Genomic DNA, 19,911 nt, shown 5'->3' with positions numbered 1-19,911 from the left:
CACTATGGCACGGGGCAAGCACTATGGGCAGTCTATCTGAAGTGTACCTGGCGTATAAGACGACCCCCCACTTGGAGGCATATTTTTCAGCGCCAAAAAATCGTCTTATACGCCGGCAAATATGGTACATGACAATAATTTGATGGATTCCCACTTTTTATTTATTCTTTGAAATATTTACTTTAGAGTATAAAATCTAGTATCATTTAGCTATCACTTCTAAGAATGTGGCAAAGGGCCAGGGGTCAAAGTGTGCTTTTGCTATTTTATTCATCAACCTTCTTTACATGTTGAAAAGAATTTTCCAGTATATTGAATGGTGAGAAAGCAGCATAAGTTAAATAGGTATTCTTCCTCAATACTTTGGGGATTATCAAATTAATCCTATTTGTGTCTCAAATAAAATACTGAGATCTCTGTATGTAAATAGTTTCAACTCTACATAAAGATCAGCCACTTGTTGCTCCTTTTAAAATTTGACATTGGAAAAATTTTAATTGAAATCAAAATGTCAAAATAAAATACATGTTTAATTCAACTAGTCTACTTACTTTTGTTAAAGTTTTATGAATATTTGCAGCAATACAGGCATTATCTAAATGACAGTCTGCATTCACATTTTCTGTAGAAAAAGAAAATGTATAGTAAATTTTTAAAGTATTTTTCCTAAGATTATATTGTTTCTAATGATTTCTTTTAGTTATTTAAACATTTAAAACATTTTTAACATGTGAGTTTCATTTTCAGTTTTTATTTTATTCATTAAAATTCATTTCTTATTTTAATTATTCATTATTTTAAAAATTTTATTCAAAATAAAATTTATTCATTTTTATTCATTAGAATACACAATATTTTATGAAAAATGTAAGATTGTAATTAGCCTAAAGACTATAGCTATGTTAACTACATAAAACATGTGGTCTACATCTTCCATTAAATAAAACAATACTTTTTCTTATTTCATTTTAAGACAATAAAGGAATACTGGCACATTTCTTGACAGGTATAGCTCTTTGATACTTCACAATTGTGTACTACATATTTTGTATATCATATTTCCCCATGTATAAGATGCACCCTTTCTCGAAAAATTTGGGGTCTAAAAACTGGGTGCATCTTATACAGTGGTTGTAGATGAGGACAAGCTAATGGTTGGGCATTTTGACAGTGATGAAGAGTTGTATGAATTTTATGATGAATAAAACTTGAGTTCCATAACTTTATGTAATACATTTTTTTTCAAATTTCATGCCCCTAATTAAGGTGCATCTTATACATGGGGAAATACGGTAGTTTTTTGGTAATACATAACATTTAATAATATAATTTACCTTGGCAGTAAGTGCCATCATTAGGTGTGAACTGTGCATTTCCTGTGGATGCCTGATAACCTTCTTTGCAGGAGCAGTTATACCCACCATCCACGTTTTCACATACTGCATGATCACCACAGGCAGCTGATTCATTACACTCATCTATATCTAGAAATATTTGAAAATTAAGTTTTTTATTTAGTACTCATAATGTTGCTACACTGTAAATAATATTACATATAGTTAGTGATTTCATAACACATTCTATAAGAATGCAAGGAAAATCCCATCATTTTGAAAAAATGACAGAGCCATCTTAGTTGCATATATTTATTTAACCCTGATTTGGCCAATTCATTTTGACAATGTATTTAAAATATTATTCATGATCCAAACTCTTGGGCTGTTTTCTGAATAGCATGATTCATCAATAAAGTAATTTTCATCATTGATTATGTAAAATTTAGTCCTAATTTAATATAAAACCAATTTTTAAAATACGTTGCTTTCTAGTATTAAACTACATTTATTATAACAATTGAATTTAGATAAATCCGGAGGATAAAAAAGAGCAGCCCCCTTTCTTTCCAAAGCTTCATTTCTGCATGTAAGTTAACTTAAAATTCAGATGTAGCAGAATGTGTGATTCAACTCCCTTAAAATTTTACCACAATTTATTACTTTAGTTCAGGTTATATTTTGTTATGATTTGTAATGCATCCTCATCTTAGATAAAGCAACAAATTGTGCAGAATTAACTCTTAGATTTTCAGTAGCCATATTTCAAAGCCACAAAAAAAGTTATAGGTTTTAAACTCGCATACTTTATACTCTTAATCTAAAATTTTATATACTACAGTGAAATATGTCTTAAAGTAATAAATAAAGTATAAATACTCTGACAGTAGGCAGAGTTCCAATAGAGAATGATTCCAAGGAACTGAAGAGTACAGATTGTTCCTTTAAACTAATGCAAAGATTATTTTGTTCCCAGCCTCGCTCTGACATCTTGAGCTACTCTATGTTAGAGTAATGAATAAATCTGTACTCTTAAGTATACAATTTAATTTTAAACAACTAATAGAGTGGCACAATACCAATTGCCATAAAGAGGGGGAGTGATCATTGTCGAATTTAAAATACCATTTAGTTAGTTATCTTAAATATAGCTGATCCTAATTTTTCACTTTTAAAATGCAAAAAAGATACAGGAAAACATTAAAACTCATGCCACCAAGAACTGAAAATGACAATAACGTCTTGCCAGATTCTTGAAGAAATGTCTATTAGCTAATAAAGGTGATGGTACCAGATTTAAGAAGACAATTAAAAGTCCTGAAAAAAAAGGTAGAAAATCCCTTGTTCTTCTGCCAAGTCTATGTATTCCTGATCTGTACTACCCAGCAATCTGAGCACACTACTTTTAAAGAAATAGAAATGCTGCTCTAGCATCCTCACCCTCTTTCTATCATTTCTACATATATATGTTCAGAAACAAACAAACAAACAAACAAAAAAAGACAGAAAATAAAGTAGCAGATGAATAATTGCAGGTTGACTCTTGGAATACGGAGAACAATTGGGGAAAGTGTTCCAGGTTGTGCTGAAGAAAAGAAACCAGGTGGGAGTGCAGACTAAGGTTGTTATTTTTCATGAAATCAATAAAGTAAGAAAAAATATATAAGAAAGCAGAAGACTAGTCTTTTTTGGAGTAGTGCTGAAGAAGTAGTATGTGCTATATTCAAACAGGGAAAACACCCCAAAGAAGGTGTGAACTGAATGGTGAAGTAATGTAAAAAGAATAATTTCTTTCATGGATAAGAAAGCTAGTTTTTGAATAGCCATGTTTAATTTTGTGATGCTTTCTATGGCTTAACAGTAAACTATGTATTGATTGTCTCAATTTGAAAATTATTTAAAGGAGCAGCGTTTCTTGGGAAATTTGTTCTGCACCCAATCTTTGAGCAACATACAAATCTTGGCTCTACAAGCTCAATTTCCATCTTCCGTCCTGCACTTTGAACACAGGTGTACACAATCTTGGTACTCATAACCGACTGTGTTTCAACTTTCCTCCCCACCCTGTGCTGCTTATGTTGGGGTCCCTGCTCTAGTTTAGGCCCTTTACCACCACTCATTCAACTAGTCGGTATTCCAGAATGTCAGACTTACACCAAGTAAGGTATTTCAACTTCTGAATTCACCAATTAATAGAATGTTAATCTGTAAAAATGAGGTAGTAATCCTGGGAGACTAGCATTCAAAATAGGGATTATGCAAATTTTAATATTCTGACTCCAAGTGTTATAAAATTAAATATCCTACCAAAGTAATGTTTTTCAAACTTTAATCATCTCATCAAAGCAATGTTCTCCAAATTGTTTATACTTTTGTTTATACTTTTTATCCCCATAACTTTTCTCTAAAATGTGCGTGCTGAATTTGATATCCTTCTCACTCTAGGCCTCAGAAATAGAGTTTATTGAGTTTAACTTACTAATGAAATGTGCGGCTGCGACAACTGGCTGTGTGCCATGGTAGTCAAAGAGCTTCCACTATCCTCAGTTTGTCATTCTATGCCCCTTTGCTACCTAGTAATATAGAGAGAATCATAAAATACTGAAAAAATATCCCATGCCCAAATGGGATGAATCTGGCTTAGCCAAAATGAATGGGACTGCCATTTAGCAGCAAGGTCCACACTGACTTCTCTTGCAGTCTCTTGTAGGGCCTAATTGGCTTGGATCTAATAAAACCACTATGGCTCCTCCCTGACTGTATAGCACACATTAGCTTTATGACCTTGGGTAATACTATAAAAAATATCTTTTAACTCCAAAGTATTCTTTTTCATAACAAATGAGGAAATACATGGTGTTTGTAGTAGTGCCTAAGGTGTAGGAGGTACCTGATATTATAATTAGAAATCAGGTCCAGTGATCCTATTTATATGTTTTTGTAATAGCAGGAACTCTATGAATATGTAGGTTTGGAGAAAACAGATTGATAGCGAGCGTCTCATTGGATTGCCATGTCTTGATACTTCCCAGAGCGGTTAAAGAGAAAAAGAAAGCTCTCCCCAGTCTTAATGAAAACTAAATTGCTACTATGTAATTATTTCTGTTCGGTTAGACTTGACCTACCATATTTAATGACTGATCCACTTTTCCCACTACCAACCTAACATTAGACTTAATAATGCTCACTTTATTCCTGTAAATGTAGGCACATCATGGAAATCATTTACTTGTTTTCACATCAAAAAATTCATTTGTTACTTTTTCATTAATAAGGCTATGCCTTTTTTCATGTCTACAGTGAGCCAACCCAGAAGAATATTATCATAATTTTCTTTCAAAACATGGTCATATGAATGTTTTGATTCTTATAACTTTCATCAATAGCTGAAGTTTCTAAAGTTGTTTAACTCACAGACTGCAAAGAAAAGATAAAATGTTCAATTACTGGAAATAATTTGCAAAGACAAAATTGAATAATTAATGCTATTCAAAGCCAGGAAAAAAATCTGAAACTATCAGAGTAACTAAGGCGATAGGACATAAAAAAATTACAAGCAGCAAACGCAGCTCTTAAGCACACAGTAAACATGAAGGAGTTATTGGGTTCTACTCATTTGTCCTTGGGGAGTCACTTTACTAATGGATGCCGCAGTTTCCCCACTTGGAAATGCGAGTCTGAATAGAGGTCTCTCAGAAGCTGGGCATTTGAAGTTCTATTTTACTGTTATTCCAAGGGAAAGAAAAATAGGCATGGTGCTAAATCTCACTCAAAGCCTGCTGCAACAAAATTACCTTACCTGTGGAAAATAGTATTTGAATATAGACTAAAGGTAAAGAATTTTGCTTGGGTCATTTCTTGCCCTGAATTGGAGTTTTATCATTATCTCTATGTACAGGTTCTTAATGACTGTAATTATCAGACATGTCAAATTTAAGTATCAGCTAAACTTTCAAATCAGAGGTAGCACACGACAAGGTGATATACTAAAGTAAAAAAAGGGAATAGAATTATGTTCTCTGTTCACATTCCCTGAGGATTATCATAGTGCACAACAAAAATTACTACAAGACTGGAAGAAAAGAAATAGTTGTCCTGCTTCTCAAAAAAGCATAATCCTTAAGGACAACAAAATTGGTTAGAAATAACAATTTTCCAGAGAATGAGTTTTTCATTGAATAATCCATCAAACAAAACAGGTAGAAACTGAAGAACTCAGTACTGAGCATTGGGTTTTAATATAGTTATTGTGCTTACTGATTACTTAAAGTAGCTAAAAAGAGAACTAGCAAAAAATTAGGGCCACCGTTTCTCAATAATAAATGAGTATGGGGGAAAAGAGTTTTAAATTATGGTATATTACACCCCCAAAAAATGTTGGTATTGAATCATCTATGTGTGTGTATGTTCTCTGTGTCTGTGATTCAGTTTTTTTCTAATACAGGAATTCTCTATTTGTAAGGAACATGAACAGGGAAATATAGCCCTTTGTGAATTGAGCCATATTAAAAGTAAACATGATTAGAAGGGTAGTAGATTGGGGGGAAGAGGGGTTTTCACTTTGTGAGGGGTATAAATGTCTAACTACTACATTGTTTTGTACACCTGAAGCTAATAATAAGAAAAAGTAAACATGATCAAATTAAAAAGAAAGATGTCTTCTAGAGACAAGTGGGTATTAAGAGCACAGTTACAACTGTATTAAATTCCAGTATTTCAGATGTCACTAGTTAGATTCCTTCATGAACTGGAACGTTTCAGTAAGGCTTCCAGAGCTACATAGTTAGAATTTAACTACTAAAGGTAAAGTACGCATATTAAATAATATTCTAAGACAAGCAACAGGCGTATAAACTGGAGAAGAACAAATAGTGAGGCGCTGTAAGTTTCCTGGGCAGAACTTCGTGTTTATCCTATGTCCTGAATATATTCTAAAGCTATATTCCAATAAAAATGTTTGCTGCAAACCCTAAAGATAAAATTATCATTCAATGCAAATAGTATTGCATTTCATATTTTAAATCGTTTACGCCCTTGCAAAGCTTGATCTACTACATTTGCATGATTCAGAGCAGTGTGTGAGATTTCAACAGCCAGCCCACTTCAGTCTCCTGTGGAAATGACAGTGGCTTGCTTGATATAAGACGATGATTCTAATCCCCCTTTTATGCCAAATGAACTGGGAGTAGCCTTGCACTCCCCTTGGCTATAAAAAGAGGAGAATAAAATCTTTACTGTTTACACAGCAGAGTAAATGTTAGGAACCATAGGTACATGAGACATGACAATTTCTTTGATACAGAGATTTGGGTGATAAATTTTCTTTGAACATTATCTCCTGACTCATCATGTTGTTAGTAATAACATTGCCAGACTTCTCCTTAGCTTACTGATGAGAATCTCACTGGGGATATAATCAAAGGCCTTAGTGTGATCCACATTTACCTGGATCTCTCTCTTTTCTCTAACTAAGTAAAGTAGAAACAGCACGTTATTCCTGTGTACAAGTCCCCCATCTACTCCAAGCTATGCGATTTAACTCTCAGGGCCTTAGTTCATCTATTAATCTTGTAAATTGTATCAATCATAATTAATTATACTATAATAGTTGTTGGTAAACTGTGCAATTTTTTTTATTAGAAACCATGCTTTATAACTTCTTTTCAAAGTTAAAGTTTTTGGCTTCAGAGAATTTGCCTCTGAAAAATTATTCATCTTTCGAAGTTTCTGAATAATCATTTTTTTCTCAGACTATAATCCAAATTCTATAGGCACTGATAAATCAAATGTGTGACCAAATTACAATAGAAGGACAGTTGAAAATGTCTTCTAGATACTCTTTTCAGACTCAGCATGATATTTCATTTAGGGATTGAATTGAAATTATTATCCCTCAAGAAGACATTTTAGTGAAACTGAAACGATTTTCTTAATAGGACTCTAGTGTTCAGAAGAACTTAATGTAGATCTTAAGTGTGAAAAAATTCTGGCAGAAAGGAGTAAAGCACGAGGGAAATTCTTTCATAAGGAATGACTATTTGAACATATTCTAAGGAAATGTAGAGTCCATCTCAGCATGCATATTTATAAAAGCATCAATATCTTGTGATGAAAATCATAACTTTTTTGAGCTAGTATTTAAAGTGTAAATATTTATTCTTTTGTCTGTCCCCATGCTAGATCTCATAGCATCATGAATTTTGTTTGGTAAACTGATTTTTCTCAAAAAAACCTTTTATATCCTTGGATAAATATTCCATAGTCATTGATAATTATACAACATTACAGAAATGAAGGAATTAATAAAATTTCTGAAAATATTTAACAACTAGGGTATAATCAAGGACTGGTAGCATTTGGTTTGAATTTTTATTTAATCTCTGGAGGTAATAAGCAATGAGATAGAAATCAATTTGAAGTAAGATAGTTGACTTACCTATGCAGATGGTTCCATCATTAGTGATAAACCTGTCTTGGTTACTGCTGGATCTAAAACCCGCTGCACACATACAATAGTAACTTCCCTCTGTGTTAGTGCAGTTAGCATTTTCACCACAGGACTGGGTTAAATTTCCACATTCATTATCATCTGTGGAAATATAAATTTAAAACATTATTTTTCTATGATTGAGGTGAATTCCTAATATTTTTCCATCAGTATTTGGGAATTTTGACTGTTAAGTAGTTTAAAGTAATGCAAAGTTTATTTCTAAGAAAAGTCAATACTGAAGAATCCACATTTTACACTTGTTTTATTCTTACTTATAATGTGAAACCTTCTTTGTAGTGACAAAGCAAAACAGAATTTCTTCCTTCAAAAGCACTCAATATAGCTATTGAATCTATACTGGAATATATGAAATATATTTATATGTAATTTAATTATAATAGTGTCAATAAATATGTACTAATTTGTGAATATACAATATAATACTCTTTATAATCAGTCAAAAGCATACCATAAGTGAAAAATGAAAAATCAGAGCTTGTAAATTGACATGCTGTAATCATATATCATTTATTTTTATCACTTATTCCTTAGAACAATTTTGTATTACTATGTCTGCATCTCTTCATTTATTCATTACTATATGCATTATATTGTCCTATGTAAGAGTATACAAATATAAAAAAATTATATCATGGCCCATAGTCTTTACCTTTATACTCTTATAACACAATTTACCAGAAAAGATATAAATTCATAAACCCTTCGGTAAAATCAGAAAGCAGATTTATATTATGTATCAAACAAATGAAAATAAGTGCTTCTCAGAACTGATTATGATGGGCTGGAGGAGACAGAGAATATTTCCAGGTGACATTAAACCCTGTTGTCAGTTGAACTGTATCTCTCAAAAAGCTATATTCAAGTGCTAATCTCATGTCTATGAATGTAACTTTATTTGGAAATGTGACCTTTGCAGATGTAATCAAGTTAAAATCAGGCTGTATTGGATTAGGGAGGCCCCAATCCAAAGATTGGGGAATTTGGACACTGAGACATAGAGGGGAAGGCTATGTGAAGATAGAGGCAGAGACTGAAGTGATGCAGCTATAAAAATGTCAAGGATAGCTGACAACTACCAGAATCTAGTGAGAGGAAAGATTCTTCCCTAGGCTCTTTGGAGGGAGCATTGTTCTTCTTACTCCTTGATTTCTGACTTCTAGCCTCCAAAACTGTAAAGAGAGTAAATTTGTGTTGCTTTGAGCCACTGAGTTTGTGCTAGTTAGGGAAGCCACAGAAAACTAATAGAGCCAGACTGGTCAATCTAGGATAGGTAAGTATTGATTACATAGAGAGAAGGACGGTCACTAAAGAAAGACGACATATTTGACAAGGGTGCAAACATAAAGGTGAATGAGGTATTTCTGAGGGTAGAGGGAAGCCTAATTGAGGAGCACAGAGAGAAATCATGGGAGAATAGGTATAAAAACCAGCCAGGTTTGAAAAATGTCTTGAATTTTAATTTTCCATTTTAATCAAACCAAATTTTTAAAGGATGAATTTGTGTAACATTTAATTCACACATGGGCTATTGCACATATAGAGTGATAAGTAAGAGTTGGAGATGTTTTTCAAACGTTTTATAAATATTAATTCACTTAATCTTTACATAAGCTCCAGGAAATAGGTACCATTATTATCCTCTCGAACGAATGAGGGAAATAAGGCATAGAGAGGAAAAGTAATTTGCCAACGTCCCACAGCCATTTAGTTGCAGAGCCAGGTATTTTGGTTCCAAAGCCTGTTCTCTTAACTGTTTCATCCTGCTGCCTCTGTGAGGATGATTTTAAAAAGCCAAAATATATAAGAATGTATCTAATGAATTATGGATCTGTTTTAGGAGAAGAAAAGATATTGAAGTAGTGATTTCAGAAGGAAAATGAAAATTTTATTTGCATTCTACTTTTAACTCAAATTTTATTTCTACTTATTCATTTTCAAACATTAAGGCTATAAGTATAGAAGGTGACATTTGGCAGACAACTGTAGGAGAATTCTTTTTTTCAAAATGACTACTATGGACAGGTTAGGTGGGATTTGTAAATCTTAGCCTTTCAAGATATTCAACCTATATAATTCTCCTCCATAACTTTAGTATTCATATTTTACCACTTTGACTTATTATTTTAATTATAATAGGCTAGCTGCTATAAATACATACAAACATATAATGATTCAGCACAATAAAAGATTACTTAATATATATATATGTGTGTGTGTGTATATATATATATATATATTTTGATAATAAAGACATTTATAAAGAATCTATAATGTAAGATCTCCAAATGCTCCAGGATTTCATTAGTATGGGTAAAATATTTCTATACTAAATACAAGAAGAAATAAAATTATTTTCCCCATAATTCAGTTTTAAAAATTCCAATAATTTAATGCTGCTTATTGTAATTCTTTGAAAGAATGCTGAAAAGAAAGAATAAAAATCATTTATAATTCTATTACATTCATCCTTTGGGGCACCTCCGTTTTAAAGTTAATTCAGATGATGGAGAATATCCACTTTTGTACATGACTTAAATGGTACCATTATTGTAACATTTTTTTCTTAAGAATTATTCCATGTTAGTAAAAGTTATCCAAAACATTAATAAAATGATGTTATTTCATTTTATGATATAGAAAAAAATTATGTAATTTACTTCAGAAAAGATCTCTGGAAACAGACTTTCAAATATTTCAGACCTGGCCTTTGGACTTTTTGGTATTCCATGAGATCCAAAGCTCAACAAATGTAAGATTTTCATTACTACAAAGATTTTTTTCAACTCAGATCTATCTCGTGGTAAGACTGGTAAGACCCTATGTTAGAATCCTTTCCTAAGTTTGAGGCAGTCCTGCCCCTAAAGCAAAGGAACTCAGCATTACCTAGAGTGTCTTTTGCTCTGTGCACACACCCAAATCTCTGCTTTTGGCACACTACCATTTCATTTGCTTTGAAAAACCAGTCAGCCCTTAAGAAGAGCATTTTCTCCAAGGTCTAGAACAAAGGTAGGCTAGGCCTCACCCCTTTTGTTGTTGTTGTTGTTGTTATGGCATCAGGCCTCTTTTTACCTCACCATAAGGCGCCTCTCTGATATTTTGAGTTCCAATCTCTTGACCCCTTGAAAGTTCTACTCTCCGGCATGTGGCCTGATACATTCTTGGGTGACTAGGTAAGCTTCAAGAAAAGAGTTTTGAGCTCCCCCTAGAGGCCAACAACTTGGAGACATGTAAGAACAAAGGTTGAGCTTTCAAAAACTTGTATAGGCCAGGCAGGTAGGTATTAACGTTTGACTTCACCAGGTGCCAGACAATAGAATGTTGGTGTGGCTTATGATAGTGGGAAGTTCACACCACAGCTAAAGACTTAAAATTTAAAAAGCATATTTAAAACACTTTGTTCAGATTTAGCATTTGGCCAAGCATTTGTCACCCCAAGCTAAAACATATGGAGGTTGGAGGGATTGAGGAAAATAGCTGAAAATATAATAATAAAGTAAGATAAATTGTAAATGGCCTTAATGTAAAATGCTGAAGTGTTAATACTTTATTAACATGTGTATATTTAGTTATTTATCTCTTTTTGTGTACAGTGATATATTATGCAACTCTAATGACTATATATATACATATATATGCAAATATATATGTGTGTATATATATTTATATTTATATATATACATACATACAGATAGGAAACATATAGCTATGTATGCATAGAAAAGAAATTAAACTAATTTGTTAAAATTAACTAAGAGTGGCTCACAAATTGAACACAAGCATCTAAATGAAGCTAAAGGAATATGTTTCACACACATTGGGTTTGATTCAATCATTCAGTTACTCAAATATTTATGGAATTTCCCAGTTCCCAAATGTGAATATGTCTATACTGGGAAATAAGTAAAAATTAATCAAAAAGTCAGAATCTGTGCCCTGCTGTCAGAGTTCACATTTTAAAGCAAGTTAACACAGGAGCATATAATTGAGTTCTTATTAAAATAAAAAGTTTCAATTTTGATCTCAAAATTTGACTCCCTTCATAGCATACAGGGAGAAGTTTATATTAACTTTAAAAGGAATTGTGCTCTCAGATCAGTTATTGGTAGTACAGAGAATGATGAAGACTGTCTCCCTTGTGGTCTATAGCTGCAAAAATGATATGCAAAAGTACAGCAGAAAAAAAGACTCGCTAAGTCAGAGGTATTGGTCTGAGTCCAAGAAAATGAGACTTTATATCACTTGATTGTGTTTCTAAAAACAAATTAACATGCCAATATGTTATTTGACTCCAACACCTTTTTAAAAGTCTTGGTGACATATTAATAGGCAAAACAAAAAGATTGACAATAATTTTTGTGTGTCTCTACTGTGTGATTTTGAGCATTGACCTCTTAACTTTATCAAGAATTTGAAAAAAAAAAAATCTCCCAGTCTTCTGAACTGTATATACAATATAGACAAATTCCCTAACGGTCTGACTCAAATCTTGTTCCATAAAATACCACTTATCTGAAAGTAACCTCCTCTCTTCCCCTAAGATAGTGGATGGAGATAGGCAAGAAATTATCTCTGTGAAGTAATATATAAATTTGAATTATTTAAATTGCCTTAAACTTTCCCGTGTCCAGCTTCATAATAAATAATTTTCAAGGAGAAAGTTTCTTTGGTTGGGGATAATATAGGAAAATAGAAGCCTGCTTCTTTTGTGCTCTTATTTCCATTATTAAAATCAATTTGTCAGTTTTGCTACCAACTATCTGTAGCTCTATCTTTAATCCTTCTTGTGGGATTATAAAGTACATATTTAGGTTACGATGCCACCTGTAAAATTCATTATGCTACAGTTCAAATGGAGATATATTTTTTTAATTTTATCAAAAACTGTTAATACGGAGAAGTATTGGGCTGTCGGAAAAGTCGTGACACATTTTTGCAATGAAAAACATAGAAAAAATACGTCATGACTTTTCCAACAACCCAATATTTGACATTCTTTCAGCAAAAATTCTTACTGGCACATGTCTAACACACTGGGTTGAGAGCCGCATTAACAAAGGCGTACACACAGCCTGTAACATAACAGGATCCATGGCTATTGGAGAAGACAGACAAAGACCCAAATTATTAAAATGCAGTATGTGTAACAAATAAAAGAGCCATTTAGCAGGACAATGATAACTCCAAGGAAAGAATGGCTCCCTCAACAAGTTTTCAAGGTAAAAGGGTGAAGGGGGTTCACAGGACAGGTTTAGAAGGGGAGCGGATGCTTGATCCAGGCATTGAAGTAGAAGAATTTAGACAAAGAAAGGGGCCCAGTAATTTGTTGAGACAAAGGAAAGAGTTTGCAGGACGAGCTTACTTTAGAAAACACGGGATATGAGGGTACAGGCTCTAGGGCGGGAATCTGAGCAGGTAGGCATGGCCTAAACTGGGAAAACAATTGCTAAGGGGTTGGGACTATATTCAGTGGATAAAGGGTGGCCATTATTAGATTGTCTGTAGTGGAGAATTCTGATGGGGGTCTTAATTTCAAAACAGGTTTTGAAATATAAGGAAAACTAGCTAAGATCCAGGTAGACCTAGTAGAACCCTGCAAGCCATGAATAACTAACCAAAGCAGAATCAAAGAGAAAGGTGGGTGGGTTATAGTTCAGAAATGTTTAGGTGTTAAAAGTCAGTCACCTGGGGAGAGAAAGGAAAGCAGGAAGGATTAAACTAGGTAACATATGAATTGAAAATTGTGTCATTTGAATATTGGCTACATGCGGATCTCTATATTATTATTTTTACCTTAGTATGTTTGAAAAATTTCATAATAAAATACTTTAAAAACTATCAGTGGGTCTTGGAGACTAATTGAATAGGAGTTAGTTGGAGAGGCAGAAAGCAGGAGTGACTGCCAGGTTCTGACCTGGAGGGATTTGATGGGTAAATGGATCCACTGACCAGGACAGGGAGAAGCCCAGGAGAAGCTTCCTTCAGGCCTGAGAGAGTGAGTTCCCTTAGACTGGGAGAGGCGGACATGCCTTTAGGGCATTTAGATTCAAACATCAACAGGTGGAGAGTCAGCCTTATTCCATAAATCGTTTAATCACAAGGGGGCGCTCTAGACTCCCTTCTTCTCTTCCAGAGGATGTGCTGGGATTGATAGCCTGGCGTTTACTGGGCTCTAGTGCAAGGAGCAAGCCGGCTGTCTCCCTTTGCACGTATCTCTGGATGGACTCTCTCTCCAGACTCGGCATTCTTTGATCTCGGTCATGTAAATTAACGTTGCTGTGGGCATTATTGCACTCTTGTGTTTTCCTTTTCTTTGGACCGTCTATGCTTTTCCTTGGGTTTGCGGTTTGCCTCTTCCTACCAACTGAGCGATAAAGTCCAGAGGTTAAGATGTGAGAATAGATAAAAAGAACCACTGTTTTTGTTCTCAGTGTTGGCCAGAGAAATCGTTGGAGTTCCACATGATTCAGTCCAACTTTCCAGAAAACCACACTGGGGGTTAAAATAATAAAAGATGCGTGGGTCAGAAATATCCTCTCAAACCTATTTGGGCAGCTTGTACCTATGTTTGGTGGTTGAGTTACTCATTTATTGTAGTTATCATGGGCTTATATTAAAAACTAGATCAGCGTGATTTATACCTCATAAAGAAGAGAGAAAACATTTTTCAAACACTCAGATGGCTCATTTTATTTAATTGTTACAATAATACAATAGTTGATATTGTTCTCATTTTACGTATTAGTAAACTAATGCTCAGATGGGTTAACTTATGCCGGTTTAGAGAACCTGTTAGACACAGATTTTATACTTAACTGCAGGGCTCCAAAGACCAAATTGTATCTTTGCATTGTAGGGTGAGGAGTACTTTGTCATAAAGTGTGCTTCTAAACAAGGCAAAAGTATTGGGCATATATTTCGCCAAATTCAATAGTAAATTTGAGTATCCTAGTAAATGAGACATTTTTGACAACAAACAATATGATATTACTGTCTGTATTATAAAGTAAACTTTTACTGGTTTTACAAGTCACTGACATTCCAGAATCTGAATAAGATTTTAGTTTGTGTTCTATTTTTCAATCTATTGACCTCAGATGGGGAAAATAGCTTTGAACGAGAAAATACTCCCCTCTCTTTTCTAGCACTTGAGGTATTATTGTTGGTGCTCAAATTAATTGTCACAACTTGAAAGCCAAGGAAATTTAACAGCTGCATCACTCTTACACACATTCTCCCTCTGGATATGATTGCCAGTATTGCTCTGTAAATTTGACCACTGAAATGACTATAACCATTATGTGGTTTCTTGTGAAACAGGCCCTCTATGTCAAAAGTGGAGCAGTGCAGACGCTTTTTTTATTTTTTTATTTTTATTTTTTATTCTACCCAAGGCAGCCTGCTGGGCTCAATTGTTTTTAGTAACACTGGCAATTCTCTTCTCATACCTAGCACTCTAATGAACTTAGAAAAATCATCATTATGAGCTTCCTCAATTATGGACTTTCTATGGTTTGTATTTTTCTTGAGACTATCAAGGTAAACATATAAGGAAGGAGGCAAGGGGGAAGGAAAGGTCAGCAGAAGGAAAAGAAAAAAAGAACTGCAATGAAACTGGAGTGGGTTCTGTCAGTCAAGAAAAGTAATAGTGTTATTGTTTCCTCACTGGAACTGTCATTACCATCTTCTATATAAGACAAGGAAAGGGACCAAAGGAAAGATATAACATTATATCTCTCTTCCCTCTGGGGATTTCTTCTGCATCAGAATATGAGTATGATACACACGTAACCCGCCCCTCCACATCTACATACTCACGTATGCAGAATTATTAAGAACAGATAAAAAATGAATCTAATATTGAAGCTATATTTCCCACTTTTCCATTGTTGATTATAAAACACACCTGTACAAACTCACATTTCCCATGACCATAGAATTAATAAGTGTAATACAGTAAAGGAAAGGTCAGATACATTAAACTAAATGTTAGAATTATGGTGAGGAAAGTAGAATTACATGAGACTAAAGGGTTTATGCTGGGTATTTATATTTTTTTATAATTTATTTAGTGGAAATGTGTTTTTTAAATTGTTGAAAGCAACAAGTATCATTTCAAGGTTTTTTGAGAGGAAAAGTGTGTCTTTGACTATGGATCAGATTTTGCAAAGGATATATATGCCAGGAAAAAAACAAGTGTAAAATGGCATCTGTTGCTGTTTTCACATTTACTTATTTTTTGAGGGAAATGTAGCACTTAAAGAAATGTCCCCATTTTATACCACTCTCTGGTTTTGGTTCTCTCTTTGTAAGAACTATTAAAACACATATTTTAGAGCAAAGAAGCAAAACAGAACATAGGTAGAATAGGCAAATGGAAGTAAAAGAAACCATCTTGCATCTGTAGACACTGCAAACACTTTTTTTTTTAAATTTTTTTATTGTTAGTTTCAGGTATACAGAACAATGCAATAGTTATCCTTTTCACCCTCACAAAGTAACAACCCCTCGCCCCCAAGTACTGCCCTCCCACCCCCGATATCATGCTTATCTATTACAATTCCATTGATTCTATTCCCACTCTCTACTCCATGTCCCGTGACTATATGTATATGTAATTATAGTTGACATACAATATTATTCAACATCAGCTTCAGAAACACAGTGCGGTGGTCAGGCCTCTACACCGACTATGAAGTGGTCTCCCCAACAGGACATGAGTCCAGCTGGCCCCCTAAGAAATATTTACAACATTATTGATTATATTCCTCAGACTGTCTTTTTCTATCCCTGAGGCCATATTGCAGTTACCAATTTGTATTGTCTCATCCCTTCCCCGTCTCCTTCATCCCCACCCCCTCCCAACTAACAACCCTCAGTTCTTCCTCTGTGTCTCTGAGACTATCTCCATCCACTTCTCCCATCCATTCAGTTCCTTAGAATCCATGTATAAGTGAGATCATATGATATTTGTCTTTCTCTGACTGACTTATTTCACTTATCATAATGTTCTCTAGTTCCATCCACATTGTTGCAAATGGTACTATTTCCTTCTTCTTTATAGCTGAGTAATACTCCATTGTGTAAATGTACCAAAGTTTCTTAATCCAGTCATCTACCGATGGGCATTTTGGTTGCAAACACTTTTCTTGTTCATTGGATGTAGAGAGTAGGATACATATTCTCATACATTCATTTCAATATATGAGTCAATGATTCTGAAATTGTTTCCATTCCATTGTATCTATCAACTGTAATACTATAGATGAATAATACTTCCATAGTCTTTCTCTTACTTAAGTGATGGTTATGAAATAGTTTTTGAGAAATTAGCTTTATTGATTTTTGTTTCTTTTTTAAATTTTTATTTATTTTTAAGCTATTTTTTAAACCATTTTTAAAAATTATTTTATTGGGGGACATCCATGGTCATTGGTTACACATTGCTTTCATGCTACAGTGGCATAGTTGACTCTCTTAGGGAGGGCGCAGCTCACAGTGGTCCATGCGGGGATTGAACCGGCAACCTAGGTGTTATCAGTACCACGCTCTAACCAACTGAGCTAACCGATCACCCCTGATTTTTGTTTCTAATCATGAAAGTAACACAGATTCAAAGGGAAAATCAAATCAATGATAGAAAAATATTATAAGCTCTCAGTTACAAAAAAAGTTTCCAGTTTGCAAGGGAAAAATGATTAAAATAGTGTCAGATTCTCTTTAACAGGGATGAGATTGTGCAAGTCATTGAGATAAAATGACTGTGAGTCTATCATTCTCTAACCTTATAAAGAAATCTTACACTCATCAGGGTGAAAAACACTTGTACAAACACATGAATTCAGAGAGCAGATGCACTCTGAAAAGAGAACATTCAAAGTAGTGTTCAAATCAAATAATAATGAATTTAGAAGACAGACCTCAATGGTGGGGAAAAGTAGATGGCGATATAACAGTGGTGGACAATAAACCCTGCAATATATAAATTCAAGTGGATGATGACTATATGGTTTTGAATGTGTAGTCTAAGAGATAATTAGGACTCTTAGAAAATATTTACTGAAAAAAAACTAATAAGTAGTCTGTACATAGTAGAGTTCATAAGATTCATACTATTTCGGTCAGGGTGAGGATACAGTCCAATGGGTAAGTAAAGCACACTGCAGAAAGGAATTGTTGCTTCCTAATTTTAGTAAAGGCTAAAATATGGATTTGATTATGAATACCAGGAGTAAGAAATGGACTGAAAATTCAAAATTGATATTTCAAAAAAAATGAAACAAGGAGAAAAGGGATGTAAAGTAAACTGACAAAATAAAAATTAAGAGAAAACAATGAATTTATAAAAATAAAATAGCTAACATGAAATAATTTTGGTAGAATAAAAATATCAGTTAAATAATGGAAAAGACCCATATTTCCCCATCATGTGACATAATTTGTTAGACTAGATTACAGATGAAATCCAGCTATATTTTGTTAATAATAAACAGAAGAGTTTAAAGCAACCTTGAAAATAAATCAATGGACTAAGAAAATAGAGATGGCATGTTTGACATTAAAATATATAGCTACATCTTTGCCAGCCTGATTTAAGTATTAATGAGACCTTGTTTCCTTAATTTTAAGATGCCATACATTTTAATGGTACTTCATCAATGTAATAAAAATTTTTCAAAAAAAATAAAGCTATATCCAATCTACACTTACTGAAAGTTTAAGGATGTACGCATATAACAACATAGTACTTTCTTTTTTGTATCATAAAATAGACTAATGCTTTTTCACATTACATTCTAATATTATTTGAAATTATCTTTGCCACCAACAGTACATACATACTATTATGATGATATGTTGCCTTCTATAATTCGTGATTACTACCTTGACCTCCATATTTACTACATTTAGGTGTGACAGGTGTTATTGAAATGCAAAAACTATCAGAGTTTTGTCAGCATTTTCTCCTCAGCTAAACTAGGATTTCGCTTCTTTCCTTTTTGTTATATTGTATAGCACTGAAAATTTACATAACTTCCCCAGCATTCAGTTTAGAGTTCTGACAGATAGCTGTCCCATGCCTGAATGATTTTCTTTCCTGATGCCTACATTGGTTATACCATCTTGATGTAGCTTTGCACATTTTATTATACGTTCCCAGAGATATGATTGTGTTAATATCTGAACAAGAAATGGCAACAAACTCACAACTTATTTCTCCATCAGCCAATGAATTCATCTTGATATCAGACTGATTAATATTAGAAAATATTTATTTAATGTTCAAGTTTGTTACTTTTTTACCTTTGGTAAGGCAAGAGCCTAACACTCATTTTTCAAATCCCTTAATCTAATTTAGTTTCCCTCTATTTTTAAATTTTTTGATGCTAAACTGGATTGCCCACTAATTATTTTTTCATAATACATAATATAGAATAGTATTGCTGACAACAGTGGATTAAATTAGGTATCAGTAGCATAAAAAGTTAACAAAAATTTTTTATTAAAATTTTCCAATGTTTTAGAAAAAAACTAAAAACTGTTAAATAATGCATAGAACATAGAAGAAATCAGAAATCATAATGGGAGTTTTATAGCCTTTGAATAATAGAAATGAGTATATAATTCACAAAAAACAAAACAGAAATATCTAATTGCTCTATAAGTAAATATTCATCCTTATTAATAAACAAAAAAGCTAAATTAAAAGAGCCAGTGCAAGGCCCGTGATCATCTATAAAATTTGCAAGGTATTTAAAAATTGTTAGGACTTTTTTTAGACCTAGAGATTTGTTGTTATTTTGTGACTAATAAATAATCAAATTGGTTATGACACTATCCCACACTGTATTCACTATTTGCTAGTACAAAATGTTTTTAAACCACACAGGCATAAAGCAGACATGGCAAAGACACATGAATATCTTCCTTAACATCTTACTCCAGTCCCACCTCCACCCTGACCTTTGGATATGTGTTTCTCCCAGGAAAAGTGTCAGAACAATGTATGGAATAGTGGGCAAGCTGGTTATCAGGACCTTTTTAAAAGAAAGCAATTAACAGAAGTTA

General features: G+C 33.4%; 1 protein-coding gene across 1 annotated transcript in view; it reads right to left on the bottom strand.

Moving 5' to 3' along the window:
- Positions 1–19,911, bottom strand: part of ADGRL4 (adhesion G protein-coupled receptor L4) — a 109,677-nt gene that overhangs the window by 43,656 nt on the left and 46,110 nt on the right. Inside the window, exons 3-5 of the mRNA XM_019628672.1 lie at positions 7,771–7,923; positions 1,335–1,484; positions 552–622 (exon numbers count right to left, since the gene is read on the bottom strand). Coding sequence (XP_019484217.1) covers positions 552–622; positions 1,335–1,484; positions 7,771–7,923 — 374 coding nt within the window. The remainder of the gene's footprint in view (positions 1–551; positions 623–1,334; positions 1,485–7,770; positions 7,924–19,911) is intronic.

This window comes from Hipposideros armiger, unplaced genomic scaffold, assembly GCF_001890085.2.
Source record: "Hipposideros armiger isolate ML-2016 unplaced genomic scaffold, ASM189008v1 scaffold_803, whole genome shotgun sequence".
Lineage (NCBI taxonomy): Eukaryota > Metazoa > Chordata > Mammalia > Chiroptera > Hipposideridae > Hipposideros > Hipposideros armiger.
The sequence above is the reverse complement of the archived record's forward strand: the minus strand, read 5'-3'. Positions and strand labels throughout refer to the sequence as shown.